Source organism: Seriola lalandi, unplaced genomic scaffold (assembly GCF_002814215.2).
Source record: "Seriola lalandi dorsalis isolate HSWRI2012SDOR001 ecotype SW California unplaced genomic scaffold, Sedor1 jcf7180002054892, whole genome shotgun sequence".
NCBI classification, from domain to species: Eukaryota; Metazoa; Chordata; class Actinopteri; order Carangiformes; family Carangidae; genus Seriola; species Seriola lalandi.
Window position 1 is genome coordinate 134,280 of NW_019525444.1, and position 18,502 is coordinate 152,781.

The 18,502-nt window shown below is 39.9% G+C and overlaps 3 protein-coding genes across 3 annotated transcripts; 2 read left to right on the forward strand and 1 right to left on the reverse strand.

Annotated features, from left to right (window-relative positions):
* Positions 1 to 7,536: 7,536 nt before the first annotated feature.
* Positions 7,537 to 8,843, forward strand: LOC147817786 (uncharacterized). The gene is made up of 6 exons (XM_087180114.1): positions 7,537 to 7,762; positions 7,988 to 8,084; positions 8,191 to 8,220; positions 8,397 to 8,450; positions 8,611 to 8,676; positions 8,809 to 8,843. The coding sequence occupies exons 1-6, from the start codon at positions 7,649 to 7,651 to the stop codon at positions 8,841 to 8,843; spliced, it is 396 nt and encodes a 131-aa protein (XP_087036240.1). The 5' UTR covers positions 7,537 to 7,648.
* kat7b (K(lysine) acetyltransferase 7b) lies at positions 8,487 to 15,597 on the reverse strand. The gene is made up of 14 exons (XM_023429332.2): positions 15,411 to 15,597; positions 14,224 to 14,374; positions 13,874 to 14,122; positions 13,635 to 13,717; positions 13,066 to 13,149; positions 12,790 to 12,888; positions 12,549 to 12,659; positions 12,121 to 12,312; positions 11,629 to 11,718; positions 11,314 to 11,454; positions 11,113 to 11,206; positions 10,178 to 10,324; positions 9,878 to 9,984; positions 8,487 to 9,511 (listed from the first exon to the last, which is right to left on the reverse strand). Exons 1-14 carry the CDS (start codon positions 15,426 to 15,428, stop codon positions 9,410 to 9,412), a joined length of 1,668 nt encoding a protein of 555 aa, XP_023285100.1. The 5' UTR covers positions 15,429 to 15,597; the 3' UTR covers positions 8,487 to 9,409.
* A 731-nt stretch (positions 15,598 to 16,328) lies between these two features.
* Positions 16,329 to 18,292, forward strand: ptges3l (prostaglandin E synthase 3 like). Its single transcript, XM_023429298.2, has 7 exons — positions 16,329 to 16,479; positions 16,590 to 16,703; positions 16,917 to 16,983; positions 17,087 to 17,185; positions 17,532 to 17,621; positions 17,785 to 17,847; positions 18,100 to 18,292. The coding sequence occupies exons 1-7, from the start codon at positions 16,445 to 16,447 to the stop codon at positions 18,106 to 18,108; spliced, it is 477 nt and encodes a 158-aa protein (XP_023285066.1). The 5' UTR covers positions 16,329 to 16,444; the 3' UTR covers positions 18,109 to 18,292.
* Positions 18,293 to 18,502: the final 210 nt, after the last annotated feature.

The window sequence follows — 18,502 nt, forward strand, 5'->3', positions numbered from 1 at the left end:
AGGGAGGAAAGGGGGGGGTTGCTTCCTGTCGCCATTCCCGCCTGCCCACATAGACAGTCCGAGAAAGAGAGAGAGAAAGAGAATATCTGGGCTGACTGCAGGCCACATGACATTCTCTCTGGGTCCCTTGCTTTTCCTCCGCGCCGAGTGATGTGCTCCCTCCTTCCCTTCCCGTTCCCTCCCCCTCTCCCTCCCTTCCCCTGCCCTTCAAAGCTTCGACATGTCATCTCCCACCACAAAAACAGAGGTGGGAAGACTCGCTGGCGCTACCGCTGCCTCAGGGTGTCTGGCACTAAAGCTGCCTGCAAATACAGCAGGGAGAGGAGGAGGAGAGGAGGAGGAGGAGTGAAGAGACAGAGGGAGAAAGACAGAAGGAGGGAGAGAAGGAGGAAGAAGGAGATAGAGACAGAAAACTCAAAAGAGAGACAGAGAGAGAGGGAGCGAGCAGGACGGTGTGCATTTAACAGAACTCGTAAAGCCCTAGGCATCAAAGTGTGTGTGCGTGTGTGTGTGTGTGTGTGTGTGTGTGTGTGTGTGTGGAGAGGAGCTGTTATTAAGGTGGAGAGACTTAGGAAGATGAGTCCTGTCTGTTTTTTAAAGTGACACTGCTGCAACCGCACTGTCTGCCTCTCATGTCTCTCTCTGTCTCACACTCGGCAGCTGACTGAAGTTCATGAAGAGAGATTGAGGGAAAAATTCTCAAACTATGAGCGGGAAACCTCTCGGATGCAGAGCTCTTGCTGTGTGGCCTGTACCACCATCAGAACCACAAAAAACACAATGATACACATAAAGGGTGAACAAATAGGATGAATTGTACTAAGCTTAATGTAAGATGTATGGAAACCACAGGCCCATAATTCAATGTATCTTCCGTGACTCAAATGTAATTTTCTCCAGGACACTGTAGTATTTTCTATGACTCTAAATACATACCATGGACAGCCATTCCTTGTGAATAAATGATTCCAGGCCAACTGTTTGCAGCTCGGATACCACGAAATTTGCAGATTGATTTAAGGGGCAATTATGCACTTGGCTTTTGAACCTCTGAGGCTTTGGGAATGAATTGGTGATTGGCTCCTCTACAAAGTAAGCACATCTGACCGAACAGGGCCTTGCCATAGGCTGAGAGTGTTGAAGAAGCCACAAGAGCCCAGCAAACAAGAACATCACTAACAGGGCCAATTATGGGCCTCTAGGGACCCGTGGGTTCTGACCTAAGAACCAACAGATGAGCACTGTAGAGAGGCTGGGAAAAGACAACAAACAAATATAGCTGCAAGAAGCGATGTGGGGGCCAAGCAACCCAGCCGGCCAGATAAGCCATGGAAACATGATGTCATTATGTAAAGGGCAAGTTTCATGTCAGCTGATTTAAGATTGGCTGAGATATGACTTTATTTCTTGTTTGGCACCTTTGTCGCCAATTACAGTCGGTTCTGACGGATTAACACTTTTCCAAATGAAAAGGCCAACAAAAGTTTTGTCAGGCTTGGTTTGAAGAACATCTGAGTCAATTTTGGTAAAAGACCAGACATGGGAATTTTGATTTTACAAACACATCAACAGTGATAAGGCTAATATGCAAATTTTCTTTTTGCAGTGCCTCCTGGAGGTCAAAGGACACCAAATTTTGCGAGCCGCCTCCTGATGGGGTCCTGAGTCTATATACGAAATTTAGTTTTCATACATAAAAGCATTGCTGAGATATGACCTCACTTCCTGTTTGACTGCTTCCCTGCCATTTTTAATTGGCTGTGACGGACAAATGCTTTGGAAAATTAAAAATCCATGTGATAACTTTTGTCAGGCTTGATCAGACCATAATCTGTGTCAATTTTAGTGAAGATTGGACCAAGTTTGTTTGAGACAACAAAACAAAACAAAACAAAAACAAAACAAAAAATTCAATAAAGCAAAGGAATCAAAATTGACATTAGACATTGATCCAAAGAATCTAATAGTATGTCATTATTGAAAATCAGCAACACGGTTCAAAAGTCACATGCGTGAACACACTTCCAGCTTTGTCCTGTTGATGGCGCTAGAGAGCTTGAGGAAAAGACATGAAACTTGGTGAAAAGTATCACGGGCGTGTCCCAAACGGTTCTAGGGAGCGCCACAGACTCCCACGGCAGAGGAAGAAGTCTAAGGAAGAAGACGAAATAGTAGAAACACATTTGGTGCCTTCGCAGCTTCACTGCCAATCATACTGAGACAGAGGGAATCAACATAATCAATGACCCACGTAATGGATCATTTAAAGGAAACATTCATCAACTTGGGAATTAACTTCACTTTCATTTCTGAGTGTTAGACAAAAAGATTGATACCACTTTCATGTCTGTACATTAACTATGAAGCTACAGCAGGCGCTACCTTAGCTTAGCAAAAAGACTGCAAACAGCAAACAGCTTGACTTTGTTAAAGATGTGTGAAAACGATAAATCGTCATTCTACGTGGGGATTATGAGCCAAACTATTGTAGCATAGCAGGCTGCTAGCCGTAGCTTCATTTTTAGCCTACAGACATGAGAGTGGAATCAGTCTTCTCATGTATTTCCTCGTCCATCTGTTTCTTTAAGCCAAAAGATGTTTAGTTGCTTCTAGAAAACAGGGAAACAGCGCACGCGTAAATACAGACTTAATGTTTCACATCATCGAGGCCATTTTACTCTCTGAAGTAAGTTTCTTGCCAGAAAAAGAATTCCACAGATAACCACCCGGTAACCACCCTAACATAACCTGTATCTAACTAATTACTTGTATGATACGCAAATGACAAGGCAAGATCGATAAACAGCCCCACCTGGTTTCAACCCAATCGGCAACAAAAGAATTGTTCTTTAGAATGATGCCAGAAAAATAAACCGATCACATCGAAGGCTTGTTGGTATTTTCCGGGACAACTCATCACAGTTACGACACAAAACCAAAAACAAAACCTATCGCTGCGATTTTGAGAAAAGAAGCCAGCAACCAGCTTCTTCTAACACAGGCCTCTCAAGGCAGATCTTCTCTGCTGCTGTTGGTGTGTGAGGAAGCTCCGGTGAAGCCCTGCCACCTGACATCACCACCTCCCAACGAAGTGTAACCCCTGTGATAAGACGTCTACGCGGCCGCCGGTGTCTCCGCGTGCAGCCTTTATCACAGGCCTTTCCTCAACAGAAAGCTGACACGGCATTGCTCTTGGTGTTTGGTGGTGAGATACAAAGACACGAACTACACACACTCATGCTCGTCTTGGTTCATGACTAGTGCAGCCAATCCCATGACACCAGCCTGTCCCACACTGTTGGACACAGAACCACCACAGTATGGGTCTAAAGCCCCCAGTCTGAGCACGCAAAGGCAGACAGTGGTATTTCATTCTCAGAGAGCCTTGAAGAGCCAAATTTATGCTTCTCGAGAAAACCACACTAAAGTGCCACAGGGCACCAAACAGGAAAAACAACTCAGGGAGCAAGAGAGTTAGGACGCTTTCAGGCTGAGTAACAAACTCCTAAGATAATTTATGGTTACTTGTATACTAGGTTGAACTGCCTTCTATTGTAGAGATGGGATGGAGTCTAACTCACACAATATCTGATCTATTCTGGTGTGTGAGACTTTAACATGGAAACAATTAGTATCATCCAACTGAGCCTTAGTGTGTTCAGCATTTGTGCTATGGATCTCAAATCATTCCAGATTAGCATTAGCACTTTTTGTTCAGCGCCGAAAATGTCTATATTGTGGTTGGAGTAGATGTCATCACACGAACTCCCAAGTTTTTCGTGATTTATGCAAAACAAGAATTTTGCAGCAATAAGGTTTTCATCTTTTAATAGGGGTAATTTAACACAATGAGAACTTCACGAGTTCGCTGTGTGCAACAACAAATATCCAGATTTCTTTGTGGTGGCACAAATATTGTGAGCTGACACTCGGATGTTTCAGTTTTAACACTTACAAACAGAACACAAATGAACCACAAAAATCAAAGACAAATGATAATATGTGTCACATTGGCCCTAACCAAGACAATACTTGCACATTTTTCCACTTTTGACTGTGTCAGCCAATCACGGAGTCAAAACAAGCTAACAAGACATGGACTCATCATGAGGACTTAAAAGTGAGGTGGTGGCAACATTTTGACAGGGAGGCAGCGGCACTGCAGGTTTTAGTTCATCTGTTGGGGAACACTGCCACCTGCTGGATACGAGGTTCATTATACTCTGTCACATGCTGTATCCAAAAAGGTTACAGCAGATAGATAAACCTCACACACACACACACACACACACACACACACGCTACTAATCACTTCTTTTTTAAATGGGAGATAAAAAGAATAACACTTGTGAAAAAAGCAAACAGAGCTGATTAGTTAACTATATTATAATATATATAATATTTGTGACATACATCTTTATGACAGATATGAACTGCAAACTGTCAATAACAAATACTAAAAATTTAAAAAAGATACATATTAGATAATAATGATACATATGCAAGTCAGATATTTAAGTATAGCAAAAAAAAGCAGCTGAGGATCACTGTCTACTTCTGATGAAGTAAAACCAGCTGTGTAATTGGAGCAAGTTTTCTTAGCACATGAAATCATAAGACACACACAGGATGCAGATGAAACGTTGAATTTTACATCATTTAAAGCTCATTAATAGTTTCTTTAGCCTGTTATAATTACATAGCACAGTGGTGAACATTTGTCACGTTTCTCCCTCCACTCGCCTGAATGACCAGCTCCAGTAAAGCCCACCATGAAGGGACTAATTTGTCAGTGTTAAGATGGACTCGGATTGTGTGGAGATAGCGGGTCTATCAGTCGGCCTCACAGCCGCTCCGTCAGGCTGAGGCGATGATATCAGGCCTCCAGATTAAACCCGCCACAGTGGCTCATCTGATAACACAGCGTCTGTCAACAGGAGATTAAGGCCCTCAGCTCCAGCAGTAATGTGTCAGGTGTGTCATTTATCTGTATCTACTTGTAGCTTGGGTGAGGAATAAAATAACATGATTTAGCTGATTTTAACAGTTGTCTCAGAAAAACAGTGAGACTGTTACACTGGCAGCATGGTGGCCTTAACTAAACACCATATGAAAGCAGTTACGCACAAAACCGAAGAATACAAAAGATGATGGTTTTTATTAGTTCAGACCACAAAGAAATTAAGCACAGATACCGTCTTTTGTATCTGTCATGTACAATTTCCCTTCCTGTTGATGATGGTGTAATATAATAGACTGCATTTCAGTGGCAGTAAACAGTAATATCCGCAGCTGAATTAGTGATATCAGTCAAGTCTGTAAGATGTTTGAAGGCTAGTAATAAATCTTTTTGAATGTACTATTTGAGGCTTGCATTAAAGGGGGACTTCAGTGATTTAGTATTGCACGTTATTAAAACATAAACTTGGGAGACTAATAAGAGCCAGATATTAAAAAGTGGTTACAATCAAAGCAGAAGAGGCTGAAATGTTCAAATTACAGACACACTGGAACTTACATTTCCCACTTTTCCTACAGTTCAACTCAACAGGACATCAGTTCAATACGTCCTCAGTTTGTAGCCTTCCTGTTAAAAATGGTAAATCTTTCGGCGGGAGCTCTGGTGGCCGAGGGGTCAAGGCGACAACCAATGCAACCTTTTGCTGCATGTCACTCCCCATCTCACTCTCCCCTTATTTCCTCTATTTCCAATAAAGAAATAAAAATATATCCATACATCTTTTTTTAAAAATATTTCACAGGCTGACCAATACTTCAAAATAAAACCTTGATTTGATGAAAGAATTAAACAATCAGTCAGAGACAGATGACAACCTGAAACTCAGAGCTGTATGAGACTGCTGACTGTTTATTTCAAAAATAAAAACCTCTCGAAAAAAAACAAATTAGAATAAATTACAGTAACACACGTTGTCTATATACAACAAAACACCCCTATTAAAATGAAGCACAGCTGATCTCTTCAACCACGCGTGCCCCATGATGCACCTGTAAGAGGATGATGCAGGCAGATCGAGGTAACGCGGTTCTGGTCTGGACAGGATTGGAGCTCACTGAAGATGGCACAGTGACCCATTCCCGCAACCTGAAATCATTGTGCACTTGAGACGTCATAGAAGACTCAGATAAGGTGAGGGTGGAACGGATCAGAGGTTGGCATCAGACTCTACACCCTGCAGTGAATCACCAGCGGTGTGCAGCAGAAATGGCCTCTGCCCAGCCGCTCCCCTGCGTCACATGGAAATGCAGTGTTCTGTCATTACGGGAGCTCTTTGTGACTCAACCATTTCATATGCTAATGTTGTGCCTCTGATTTCTTTTGATTCGGCACTTTACGTTAGCTGTGGATTAGACTATGTGCACATGAGGGCTGTTCAGGTGTAATTGCTTTTCAGGCCTAATTCTCTCGGGCTTTTCTTGCTTTTAGAAGCACCTGTGTGTGGATCAAAGCATTTGATGCGTGTGTCAGCTTTGTTTCAAGTGGGTGTCCTTACAGCACACCAATTGTCAAGTAATTGCCTCTCCAGAAATTTCTATAGCCGGAGTGTTGGAAAAAGAGCTCAGCTTTCATTAAAACAGAGCATTTAAATGGCTAAGTAAGTAAAGATCATGAAAAGGTTTAATAACAGTGTAATTATCTCAGGAGATGGAACATAAATATTGCTGAGTAAAAAAAAAAAAAAGAAGAAGAAATATCAACATGGTTAACCGTTTCAGTATATATCAGGTTATGATGTGCAACACAATTCATACATATTTCATAGCACTTGAAATGTCAACTGTCTATTTCCTGGTATTCTAAATAATGAGCACATCTTTCCTCATCTTCTGCTTGACTTCTGACCACGAGCGTTACATACGATCCAGCCCACTTGCCTTCAGAGGTCACGCCTGTGTTGTCCTGCTCAATAAATCCAGAAGCAGCAGGAAGGCACCAAGTCACTTGGCTAACTAATAAAGCTCTACCTTCAAAGCAGATGGTTATATCTGGAGAGCATCGCCTGCTTGTCCTGCCCTCTTCCTCAGTGATATCAAAGAAGCATGTGCACATCACAGGGTCACAAATGAGCAACAGGGGAATATTTTTAGACCAATAGCAATCCAGATGTCTCATAAAAAATGGAACACCTCAAATGTAAATATTTGAGCTTTAATGTTACTGAACATGTGAGTCTTCCTTTGAACTAAAGACTAAAGAAGCTAATAAATCTTTGGGGGGCGTCCCAGTATCAGTTACAGAGCAACTGAAGAAATACAGTACTTTCATTCAGAAACATCTTTGATTCACCATGTAAATCAGTCTTTTACTTTGTGATGGCTGCAAAGTATTTCATGCTGAAAAGCCAGATCAAAAAAATAAAAAAGCTGTAATATGAAATATCTGGAGGTTTTTAATACAATGGAGACAAGTGCGTAATCATGTTTAGAGGGGAGGGGTCTAGCAGCGGGGGTACAGAGGTATAAATGCACTGTGATACAGTTGGGACAGGCAAAATAACACTGAGCCACTTCCTTCCAATATCATTTTAAATGTGGTTTTAAGCTTTGGGAGCCAAACAAAAATATATATATATATATTGCTTTGATCGAAGAGATTCTAACCAAAGCATTTCTCCTCTGCAAAAACATGGATAACTGGAAGATCCAACTGGCTGTTGTGACTTTTTGTGCTTTGTTGCAAACCTATCAGGGACTGTCGTCGAGTGTGGAAGAGGAGAGAGGATTATCTAGAGACTGGCAGGTGAGCATGAGTAATTTCAATGTGATTTATTTGTTATTAATTGCAGAAATGCTCTGAACTTTCTGGTTGAATGATAATAAATATCAAAGAATTCTGGATTAAATGTGATATGCATGTAATTTGATGACAATGTGGGGAATAATTATGAATTAAAAAAGTAGATTTAATTACTGATTAATCATGCTGGAGAAAAAAAAATCAAAAGTGTAATGGTTTTTCTTGCAGGATGAGTCTCTGGAGACGGGTCTGACCCACCCGATCGCCTCTCTGATGAAGAGATCTAAAGCCCTTCGCTTCTACGGACTCATGGGGAAACGCTCAGGTCGCCTCCATTAAAAACAAACGGAATAAAAAAAATACTGGTCCATTATATTTCTGTCTAAACTAAATCCACTGGTCTTTTCTGTTTTGTTTTTTCTACCCCACAGGTATTAAGAAACCCTTTCAAGTAAACAGACGTAAGTAGCTGGATGTTACAATATAATGCCACAGAAAACCCAGTAAATATCTTTGAAAACATGATTTAAAAAAAAATTAAATACACTTTTCAAATTAAATCATTTCATTTTTTTATGGCAGCATCAGGGTTGCATTATAACCTTTGTAAATGTGATCATCTTCCTTACACTTGTAGGAAATAAAGGAGAGACATTTGTGGGTCTGATGGGAAGAAGCATTTCCAGTGCTGGTGAGCACAAACACCCAAGAAACAAAATCTAACTCGTTTCAAAATATCAATGCAGCTTTTATTGATATTAAAAATATCAAATTGCTCATACACATTTAACAATTATGATCAAAAGTACAAGGCAAAGATAATCCCATTATGTTTTCTGTTTTTATTACAGAATCTTTAACCAGAATAAATCCACCTGCAACAACCACTGATGTTTCAGAGAAACCACACGAGCAAGGTATGATTGTATCAGTATAAAAACCTGAGGTTGTTTTATTTCTATGTGCATTCTTACAGTGGTATTGTCATCATTTTATCATATTCTCAGCAGATTAAAAATATCTCAATTTATTATTCCATTATTTGGCAGGTTCACCAGAAGAATGGGTCCAAATCCTGTATTGATGGAGCTAGGGAGAAAAAAAGTACACGTTACTATGATCTATACAATTTTTCACCAACCAAAGACGTTACCATACATCACACTCCTCGAGACACACTCCGCTTACGGCTTCAGTTCATGCTAACGATTATTGTATTAATCCCAAACAAAAATATCTACCATCTTCAAAATGCACATTTCTTGAAAGAAATAAAAATAACAGCCTGTAAATGCTGCAAAATTTAGGTATGTATTTTTTTTTTTTAACATTCATGTTATCCACCACACTGGACCGTTTATCATTTAACATTCAAAGCTTAGTAGACGTAGGCAGTTTTAAAACAAATAAGACAAATAGATTTTCTACTGTCAAGAATCAGTCGATTTGGAACGTATGGTGCTTAAAATATGAAGGAAAGTAAAATATAAAAGTAAAAAAATGACACAAATAAGAAGAACTAAGCAGGATAAAATAAAAAAAAATGACAGAAAGCAAACACTGATCTTTATTGACAGTTCATAGGTCTAGGCTACTTGTGGCTGGTGAGGCTGGAGGTGAGTTCATTCAGTAGCCTGAGGATCTTAGTGCTTATGTCCCTTTGGGAGGGGTCCATTTTAGTGAGCTCGGGTCGATGGTTTTGTTGCTGTTGCCCCGCTTGATCTCTTTTGCTTTCCACTCATCAATCAGGTCCTGAGAGGAAGAAGAGAAGGAATTAAACTGGGCTGTCAAATACAGGGATTACTTTTGAGTCATTTTTCAACAGGAATAAATACATTGAGTCTGAGGTATGTGGAAAAAAATTATATAATTTATTTAATAAAACTATAAACAAAAAAGAGTTAAATTCATGTCCATCCTAATTAAATGATTTGTTAGACCAGAAGAAAATGTTTAATTTCTCAAGTATTCAACTTTTCATTTAGATGTGAAAATACTGCAACATGATTTCTTCATATTAACATTTTGTTAGAATAAAAATGACAGAGTGAGATGATAAACTTCAACAGAAAAAAAAAACAAACAGGAGCTACACAGGCCAGTAGACACGCATCTTACCTGTCGCTTCAACACCAAGTGCTTTCCCTTCCAGTACTTGAGCATCTGAAGAGACTGCAGGGTGCTCACAATGTCCACCGGATTAACAGCTGTTTCTTGACTGATCTCTGTGCATCAAGCAAATATTACACCAGTAAATGTTTTTGTATGTGTGTGTGTGTATATACATTGTTGAAATTAATCTTTACATGTGGTAAAAGTCTTTCCCATCCTGGCACTGAGCTTCACTTTATGCTGGAATGTTTTTTGGTAGAAGAGCAATACAAATGAAACCTGCATGAGTTCTGTGTCCTCACTCACCTTTGATGGAGATCTCCTTGCCTTGAAAGTTGTACATGTATCGGAGTAACACTTCTTTCCAGTAGCTTCGGTAGCTGATGAGGCCCAGGTCAGACAGGGGCCTCTCTGGTGAGCCCACCTTCTCTTCCACTTTGGACAACAGGTAGCCTGAACGCAGCACAGAGAACGGTCAACAAGAGCACGTATGCTTTTAAGATTAAGAATCCAAGCCATTGTTGTAGATCTAAGTTTGAAATTAACAGACCAGTCAAAACTTTTTAGACAAAATGGTTCATACTAATTAATGCAAATTGTATTTTACTTTGCTGCCAGTGTTTAGATTACATTACAAGTGGTAATACATGGGTGGATGTTATATCACAAATAACAATCTAATGCAAGAGCCCCCAATAAATGACCTTACTGAAGCTACTGTATGTTGTTGACTGAGCAGGAGGGGAAAAAAAATCTTAAATGACCAATACAAAAGCTTCAATTAAAGAAACAGTTTACGCTGCGCAGATTTACCTCTACGGTGAATAAACTTCTGAGTTAAAGGAGCTGACTTTATATCCACTGAACAAGGTAACAGAATCCTTTTCAGTCAGATTCATGATATCAGTGAGGTCCATTTCTCATGTATTATTCAATAAACTGGCTAAGGGAAGTCAAATATTTTGTTAGCAAGGCATCCAAGACAGGACAAGACAGTCTCCGTTTTTATCTCAACAGTCTTTCCTGCTGCCTCATTTTTCACTGAGGAGAGTTCAGTTTTTCAGAGTTCACATAAATAATCCGGTCTTTTCCTAGACCATGGAAATAACACATCAATTTAAACTGCCTAAGCAATATTCCCCATCAAGGATTGATCACACTTTTTAGGCAGTCAACATTCTTTACAAGCATTTGGACAGAGCAACCAATTGACAAAATGAGAAAAAACAAACTGAACACACTGAAGTCAATGAGCATCTTGCCAAAGCCCTGTCTCATGTACTGTGGCATCGTCAAGATACACGATACGTTGTAGTTCAGGAAGGAATTCTTCTCCTTGAAGTAAAAAAAAAAAAATAGGATAAATGTTTTTAGATGCTTCTTTAAACACAAATATAATTTTATATACTGCATGTACAATAAATCCCATGTTTTTCATTTACCTTGGAAAAGTATCCCACTAAATGGCAGCCGGTGTTATCAGCTTCAGTCATGACATAGAAGAGAAACGGCTCCACATCGTAATACAGCGTTTTGTGGTCCAGGAAAAGCTTGGCAAGTAAACACAGGTTCTGGCAGTAGATCTGTGGACAAAATAGCCTTTAATCACTTTAACACAGTCACTTATTGATTGTTTTAAAAGTAAGATGTCACCGTCACTGACACTTGGTTTTACAAATGGATATGTAACCAATTTCCCAATATGGACAGAACCAGGAGTAAAGAAAACAGACATTTTGAAGTTTGAGTTTCTCAACCTTATTCTTTTTGCCGTCGACTTCAAACACAGATATAGCTCCTTTTCTGTACACCTCGTCTCCTGGAGGATGCTTCCACACACACTTTGCCTAAAAACACACATAACACAACGGACATCAGCGTTACCTTCAGACAACTCAATGCAGCATCGATAGGCATGGCATGATGATTATATGAGTAATAAAATAAATAAACAGTTATTTAACAGTTATTTTGCCAAAATTCAGTTTCTTCTAGAATAAAAAACTAAATTAATCACTTCTAAATTATGGAGGAACCAGCCTATAAATGTAATGACTAAATAATTTTTAAACATTTACAGAACTCTATTCTAGGCTGTAATTATTATGAGCTGTCGGTCAGATGGCCAAACACCGATTCTTCTCACGTCTCAACAAGAAGAATCGAACATGCCACTGAAAACACTGTGGCTCAACAGTATTAACAGAACACCAATGGTTCATCACAGACTTTGAGATTCTGACTCTCACCATGTGTCGCCTGAGGATGGTCTGGCTCTTCATGTACTTCAGGCAGAACTCGCAGACGTAGAGGCGACCCAGACGTGCGTACTCCTCAGGATAGGGCGAGTGGTACCAGGTGTCCAGCTCGTAGCGGCCAAACAGGATGGTTTTGATCATGTTACTGCCCTCTGTGATCTGACCCTGGATACGCAGCTTCTCCTGCAGGCGGGAAGAATATAGAAACAGAAAGATACACAGTGAGGTCAGTGTGTTTGTATCTAACACCAAAGTAGGTCCAACTTTACAGAAGAGGACCACAGCAAGTTGTCCCAGTCGTTATTCATGCTTTAGTTCAATTTTTTCTCATTCATTAACTGGTATTAATGACCAATTATTTTAGTCTGAAAATTGTAATTTAAGAGTAATACTGATGGAGACATGAACCCGCCCATTACCAAGTCTTCAGATGCTCGGGCCTGAGCTTTCCTGAACAGCTCCAGATCATATTCACTGGTGATGTTCTCCAGCAGAGGTTCTCTGGTGTTGCTGTGTGTCTGCCGATGCTCCTGTGGATCAGACACAAGCAGGTACAGAGATGAGACGACATACCAGCTATGTGATGCAGTACCAGTAGTAACAGTAAAATGTGGAGTGACAGCAAATGAACAACTGCATGTTGGAGTGCCAGTGATGTACCATGTGCTTTTCTTTCTGCTCCTTCTGCAGGCCAGAGTTTCGCCCCTTCCTGATCTCAGCCACCTGCTCTTTGTACCTGCTCTGTTTCGATGTTGGTGTCTGAAAAGCAAGATAAAAATACACCAGTCATTTCCATGGTAATATGATAGCTGGCCAGTACTACTAGTACTAGGAGAAGTTGTACACTATTAATTGAGCAGCCAAACATAACATTCATATGCTCCCTGGTGAAAAGTAGACCTAATGATGTAACACTAGTCTTTGCTAAGGAATTACCTGGTGACGCGTTGCATGGCGTGAGTTGCTTTCTTCCTGCCCTTTCACTTCCTCTTCTTGTTTCTCACGGCTGATGGCTTTCACCTAAAATCAAGAGACAAGAATGGATTACAGTTTATGTAAAAAAAAATAAAAGAATAAAATAAAAACGTTTCTAGGCCTGATTAACCTTTTGTGTAATAGCACTAGTAAGTTGATTTAAAGCTGTTTAAAGACCTTTTTATGTGATATGTGACTTTACATGTAATTTTGCAACACTGTGATATCTAATTCTTGTTGTTTTATGTATTTTCTGTCTGTTTTCAATTTCATTGACCTTTCCGTTGCCAGTAAAGTTTGAATAAAAAACACAGTTCAACAATTTTGTGTCTGATTAAGATATTAAACTGACTGATACATCTCATTCTAGACTCCCCAAAAGGCATCATGTAAATAGATGTATAAATATCAAACATATTAAAGGGGTTGCATGATGAGGGGATAAAATAAAAAATGGAAGGACAAACGTGTTGAATAACCAAGCACAACAGAGACAACAAAAATGCAGCCAACTCTTTTAAGATACTCACCTTGCACTCATCAGCAGAAAGATTGTGGTAAAGAGGGCAACCTGATACAGCAAAGTGACGTTCGTGTTTCCCCGTGAGGTGACCTGGTCAAATGGAGAAAATTAAGTTATTTGTATTGATACAATAATATTATGATAGTAGTGGATGTGGCGGAATACGAATCAAAATCTAATTCCTATAAATAATCTAATAAAAATATCTAAAATATAATAAAATCTGCAAAAGGTCAGATGTTTTACCAAGTGAATTACACCCCGGTGTAGGGCATTTCATGTTAAAGTTGTAGGTCTCGTGACAGCGGCGGCGCTTAGGTCGATGGGAGAGGTCTTTATCTGAGTCTCTGTTGGCTTGGTCTTTGGCCTGGCTCTCATCATGAGAAGCATTGGGGCTGGAGATGTCCAGCTCAGATTCAGAGGAGGGGGCATTTCCTGTGGGCGTCAATGGTGGAGATTCATCGTGGTCTGCAGCTCGTTTCAAGTCCGGAGTGTCTGGAGCAACAAAAGTCAAACAGCCACCGTGTTTATGAATGAGCTGAGATGATGACTACTGTAAAAGCTTTATATTGCATGAACACAATGTCTTCACCAACCCTGAGAGCTTTGGCTAAGGCGTGTAGAGGCTCTGGTGAGACGCTGTCTCTTCGGCATGTTTCCATCACTCTCTGAACTATTGGTCTGCTCTCTTTCAGCGGACGAGTCTGAGTCTTCAGTTCCATCTGAACCACTGCCTGCCATGTGTCTCTATCAGGTAAAAACATTAAATGAGAGAAATCCTACACAGATTCTATAATCACAGCACAAAAAGTTTAAGGCTGATGTCTCATGGAAATAAATTACACGTGACAATAAGGGTTTGTCTTACAAAAGAGAGTCAGTGAGGTTAGCTTGCTAATAGCTGTTGATATTGGACTCATAAATTCAGTTACCCAAAACGTGGGACAAAGGGACTCTGTGTAGCAAGAGCTGTTTACGGGTTTGCCCACTGTTTTTATACGACTATTTCTGTAATCATGTTTTGAGAGAAAGGTCACAGACAGCTGACAGCTTGCTGTTAGCTACATTTGTAGTAACATTAGGCTAAACAGTTATGACTAGCTAATACATTTAACCACAGTTAGCATTTGGTCCATTTGAAAAAGCAACTGACCCTGAGGTTAGTCAGATAATGTTACAAGTAGTGGCTTCACAGTAAAGGCTACAAGTCAGCACTTCAACAACCTATTATTATTGTTAGCTTAGCCTGTAACGTTAGCTAAGCTGCCCCGGCTTTCTAAATACGGCTAATAGACTGTGAAAACCAAACTGCATTGACAAATCTCAGAGTTTAAGATGCAGTCCTTATTGGTAAGCTTTCCAATCGATATAATATACGTATTATTCATATAATACCCGTTATTGTGATATTGTGGTGCGTTCGGCAAATATATGGTATCTCAAAAGCTTCATTTTATTGCAATAAAACCTACGTTAAATTCTTAGATTTGGTTTAGCTGCTCGTGACCGCCCACCAAGTTTTATCTTCACTTTAGCTCAAAATGTTGACAAAAGCATAATATGCATACATCAAATAAAATTGAAAATCACTGATAAAGTCAAATTCTTTTTTGCCGGACTGAAAATACGCACAACTAATGTAACTGCCACCATATTTTTGCAGGTTAAATCGTCGGATTATTGAATGCAATATGGTGGGACATTCTCCCCATCCGGAGAATGGAACACATCGGTGCTAACTTAGCTAACGTTACCTTCTTGTGCGACCTACATTTGTTCTTACCTGTCGTCTGCGGGGCATTTTCTCCTTGGTGAACGCTACTTCCTGTGGATTTGAAGAAACAAACGGCCAAACGTCCCAGACTTTAGACAAAAAGGTGAAAGAAAACTATTTATCGATTTTTTTTTCAGGCAGAAGTTTGTATGTACACAGGGTTGCCAGGATCTCTCGCGCCACATTCCCCATAGACAGAGCTGTGAATTGCATTTCCGGTGAGAAATCTATTTGCGTGTGAACCTCCGGAACAGCAGGGGGCGACTCTAAGCTGCACAAACCCCCGCGGGTTCACCTGGAGCTGGATCCACTGACTGCAACTACACCACTAGTTCTCACTAGTAGTCTTGTTAGATCACTCTCTCTCAGCTCAGAAATATAAAGATTCACAACTTTCACCTCAGTACATTTTGTGTATAAATGCGTAATGTTTCCTTTGTACTGATTTAATTTAAATTGAGTGACAAATGTTTGCATTAACTATTTATACTTAATTAATCTGAGTCCAGCACTGATTGAGTATGAGCCTCAGTGCAAGCTGATCCAGTATAATATCTGTTTTCAGGTATTTTTGGTATTATTAATTACATTTCTAGAGATGTCACCAAACATTTTTATTAACTGTTAGATTTATTGATTTATTTGTTTAGTCAAATTGCTACAGGGTCCAGCAGTGTCACATGACTGAAGAACAATAGTCTGAGTGGAGTTTCTACATTTGTTGGTATGACCTTTTTCTGTTATGTGTCTCCCTGCCCCCACCTTCACCCTGTTAAGCACCCAGTCGGGGGTGACTGAAGTATTGGAGAACCCAGAAAATGCATCTGTTTTCCCGAGAGTTCCACAGACAGACCATAAAGGGCAGGGGAAGGGGCTGTGGCAGGCATGTCTCCCCAGCAGCTGATACCAACTACTCTATAAATAGCTTCCAGGGCCTGGCCACAGCATTAGAACACACAGCCTGAACCAACGAGCCACATGCTTTCTACTTTTCCATAGTCAACGTAATAAGTTTAGTTTGTTTCAGTGGTGCAAGAATTAGAATGAACAAGCCCAAAATTGTCAGACCAGAGGAGAGGTAAGTGCTGCATCTTTTTGATTATGAAGAAGTTTCACTCTTGAATATACGAATACAAATGATCATACATTTCAGTTTAATAGTTTAATAGTTTTTCTGTGTCTTTACAGTCAGCCAGCACATGCGCTGTGGTATGACAGAAAGAAATATGTCACCATCAACTTCAAGATTCAGAAACCTAAAGATGTCCAGGTCGATATCCAGCCAGACAAACTGATTTTATGGTGAGTTTATATTCAACATAGGTGGCATTTTGTTTTTTCTTTCTAGAGCTTTCTATCTTTGCCTTTAGTGTAACAGGGGATGTTTAAAATCTTAATTAAAGCCATTATTTTCAGGGAGTGAAATAATAATGTGGGCAGCTGTCTAATGCTGCAAATTGTGTGTATGTTGTGATAAATTATTCCCCTGACAAGCCTGTCCTGTTTTCACAACAGCTGCAAAAATGACACAGATGACGTGTACTACAATGAGCTGTACTTCTACGACAAAGTCCAAATCCATGTAAGCATCCAATTTAAGGCATGATGGGATATAACTCATTTTATATGCTGTATGCTGAACTACACAGTCATTGTGACATTAAATATAAATTTGTTTTTAAAAGGACTCCAGAGAAAGAGTGTATGACCGCACCATCAATGTGTTGCTGAGGAAGGTGAAGCCTGATTACGCATGGCCTCGTCTCCAGAAGGATACTGCTAAGGTAAATCTGTGTGTGTTTAAATTGATCAGTCAAAAGGTTTTTTTTATCTTGTCCTACATTTAGTTCTGAAAAGTCTCATGACCCCAGGAATAATGGAGTTTTAAGTTGCTGAGATTGCTGTGTCAGACATGGTCTCGACACTAGATGTTTGTCGGTATCAGTTAACAAATGAACTCATTCAAAGCTTCTGTAATAGTGGGCGACACAATTAATCCTCAGCATTTTGAGTAGCAGTAAAGGTGGGAAGGTGTGTGACAGTATATCCATGACGCAGGGTGCTCCTCTGTCAGCTTCTTCTGGTTAAGCAATATTTTGAATTGTGTTGTTTCGCCTTCTTTTTTTGCAGGCCAGTTGGATTTCTGTGGACTTTGATAACTGGAGAGACTGGGAGCATGAAGAGGATGAGGGAAAGGAAGAGTACGATAGATACATGGACGTAAGTGAAGTAATAAGATCAAAGATATTTTTACAGGAAAATGAGCATGATTCCCTGATGGTTTGGATTCCTCAATTATGGGAAAGTGGTCTCAGACTTTCAGACCCCACCGTAGGTGTGTGTGTGTGTGTGTCTGTGTAAACACTAGGGTTTCCTTTTTCAGATGATCTCAGAGATGGCTACCAGCAATAAAGGACACACACCGGATATGGGTGATCTCAGTGATGTAAGTGCAGCGTTCTGCTTACTTTTAAAATATGGGGAATTGCAAATTGACCAATGGTTAAAACTGTAGTCCATGAAACCAACTGGTTTTACCGTAACTCTGAGGACTAAAACTCATTCAAGACACGCAAAGCATTTATTCATTCCAAGTGATATTTGCATGCTGGGATACAACTGGAAAAATTAAACACTCTTTCATGTATTGATCGTTTAAATGTTGATATTGATCACTTTCTTCTTTTTACCCCTACAGTCTGACTGAGACTCACTGCCTCCTCCTCTGTGCTCACTGAAGCTTGTAATATTTGCTGATGATCTGATGTGTTACTGTCCAAAATACTGTTTTATGTAATATTTTCTATGAGATTATTTATTGACATATTTTTGTGCCCTGTACGCTGACGTATCATCGTCAGTTTTAATAAAATACATTTTATCAACCATGATCTGGTGCTATAGTGCTTGGGGTAATATATTTTATGTTAACAGGCCAGTGAATAAAAGGTTTAGTGGCAATTGCAGAACATTTCTCTTAGTTTCATCAACTCCAGAAAGTGTCAGCAATGCAGCAGTAAGGATGCTGCCCCCTTTCATTCATCCCTCATTTTATTCTATGTGCAGATGTGCTAATGCACTGACAACTCATTTAATTACAA

What these genes read in the sequence shown, in the direction of transcription:
- kat7b (XM_023429332.2), bottom strand. An exon ending in TCGACGGCAAAAAGAATAAG is followed by an intron (nt 11,455 to 11,628) that starts GTTGAGAAACTC and finishes TTTTGTCCACAG; the next exon opens with ATCTACTGCCAGAACCTGTG. An exon ending in TAGTGGGATACTTTTCCAAG is followed by an intron (nt 11,207 to 11,313) that starts GTAAATGAAAAA and finishes TTTTACTTCAAG; the next exon opens with GAGAAGAATTCCTTCCTGAA.
- LOC147817786 (XM_087180114.1), top strand. Translation starts at nt 7,649, where the DNA reads ATGGATAACTGGAAGATCCAACTGGCTGTTGTGACTTTTTGTGCTTTG. An exon ending in ACTCATGGGGAAACGCTCAG is followed by an intron (nt 8,085 to 8,190) that starts GTCGCCTCCATT and finishes TCTACCCCACAG; the next exon opens with GTATTAAGAAACCCTTTCAA. An exon ending in ACCCTTTCAAGTAAACAGAC is followed by an intron (nt 8,221 to 8,396) that starts GTAAGTAGCTGG and finishes TTACACTTGTAG; the next exon opens with GAAATAAAGGAGAGACATTT.
- ptges3l (XM_023429298.2), top strand. Translation starts at nt 16,445, where the DNA reads ATGAACAAGCCCAAAATTGTCAGACCAGAGGAGAG. An exon ending in ATTGTCAGACCAGAGGAGAG is followed by an intron (nt 16,480 to 16,589) that starts GTAAGTGCTGCA and finishes GTGTCTTTACAG; the next exon opens with TCAGCCAGCACATGCGCTGT. An exon ending in CCAGACAAACTGATTTTATG is followed by an intron (nt 16,704 to 16,916) that starts GTGAGTTTATAT and finishes TTTTCACAACAG; the next exon opens with CTGCAAAAATGACACAGATG.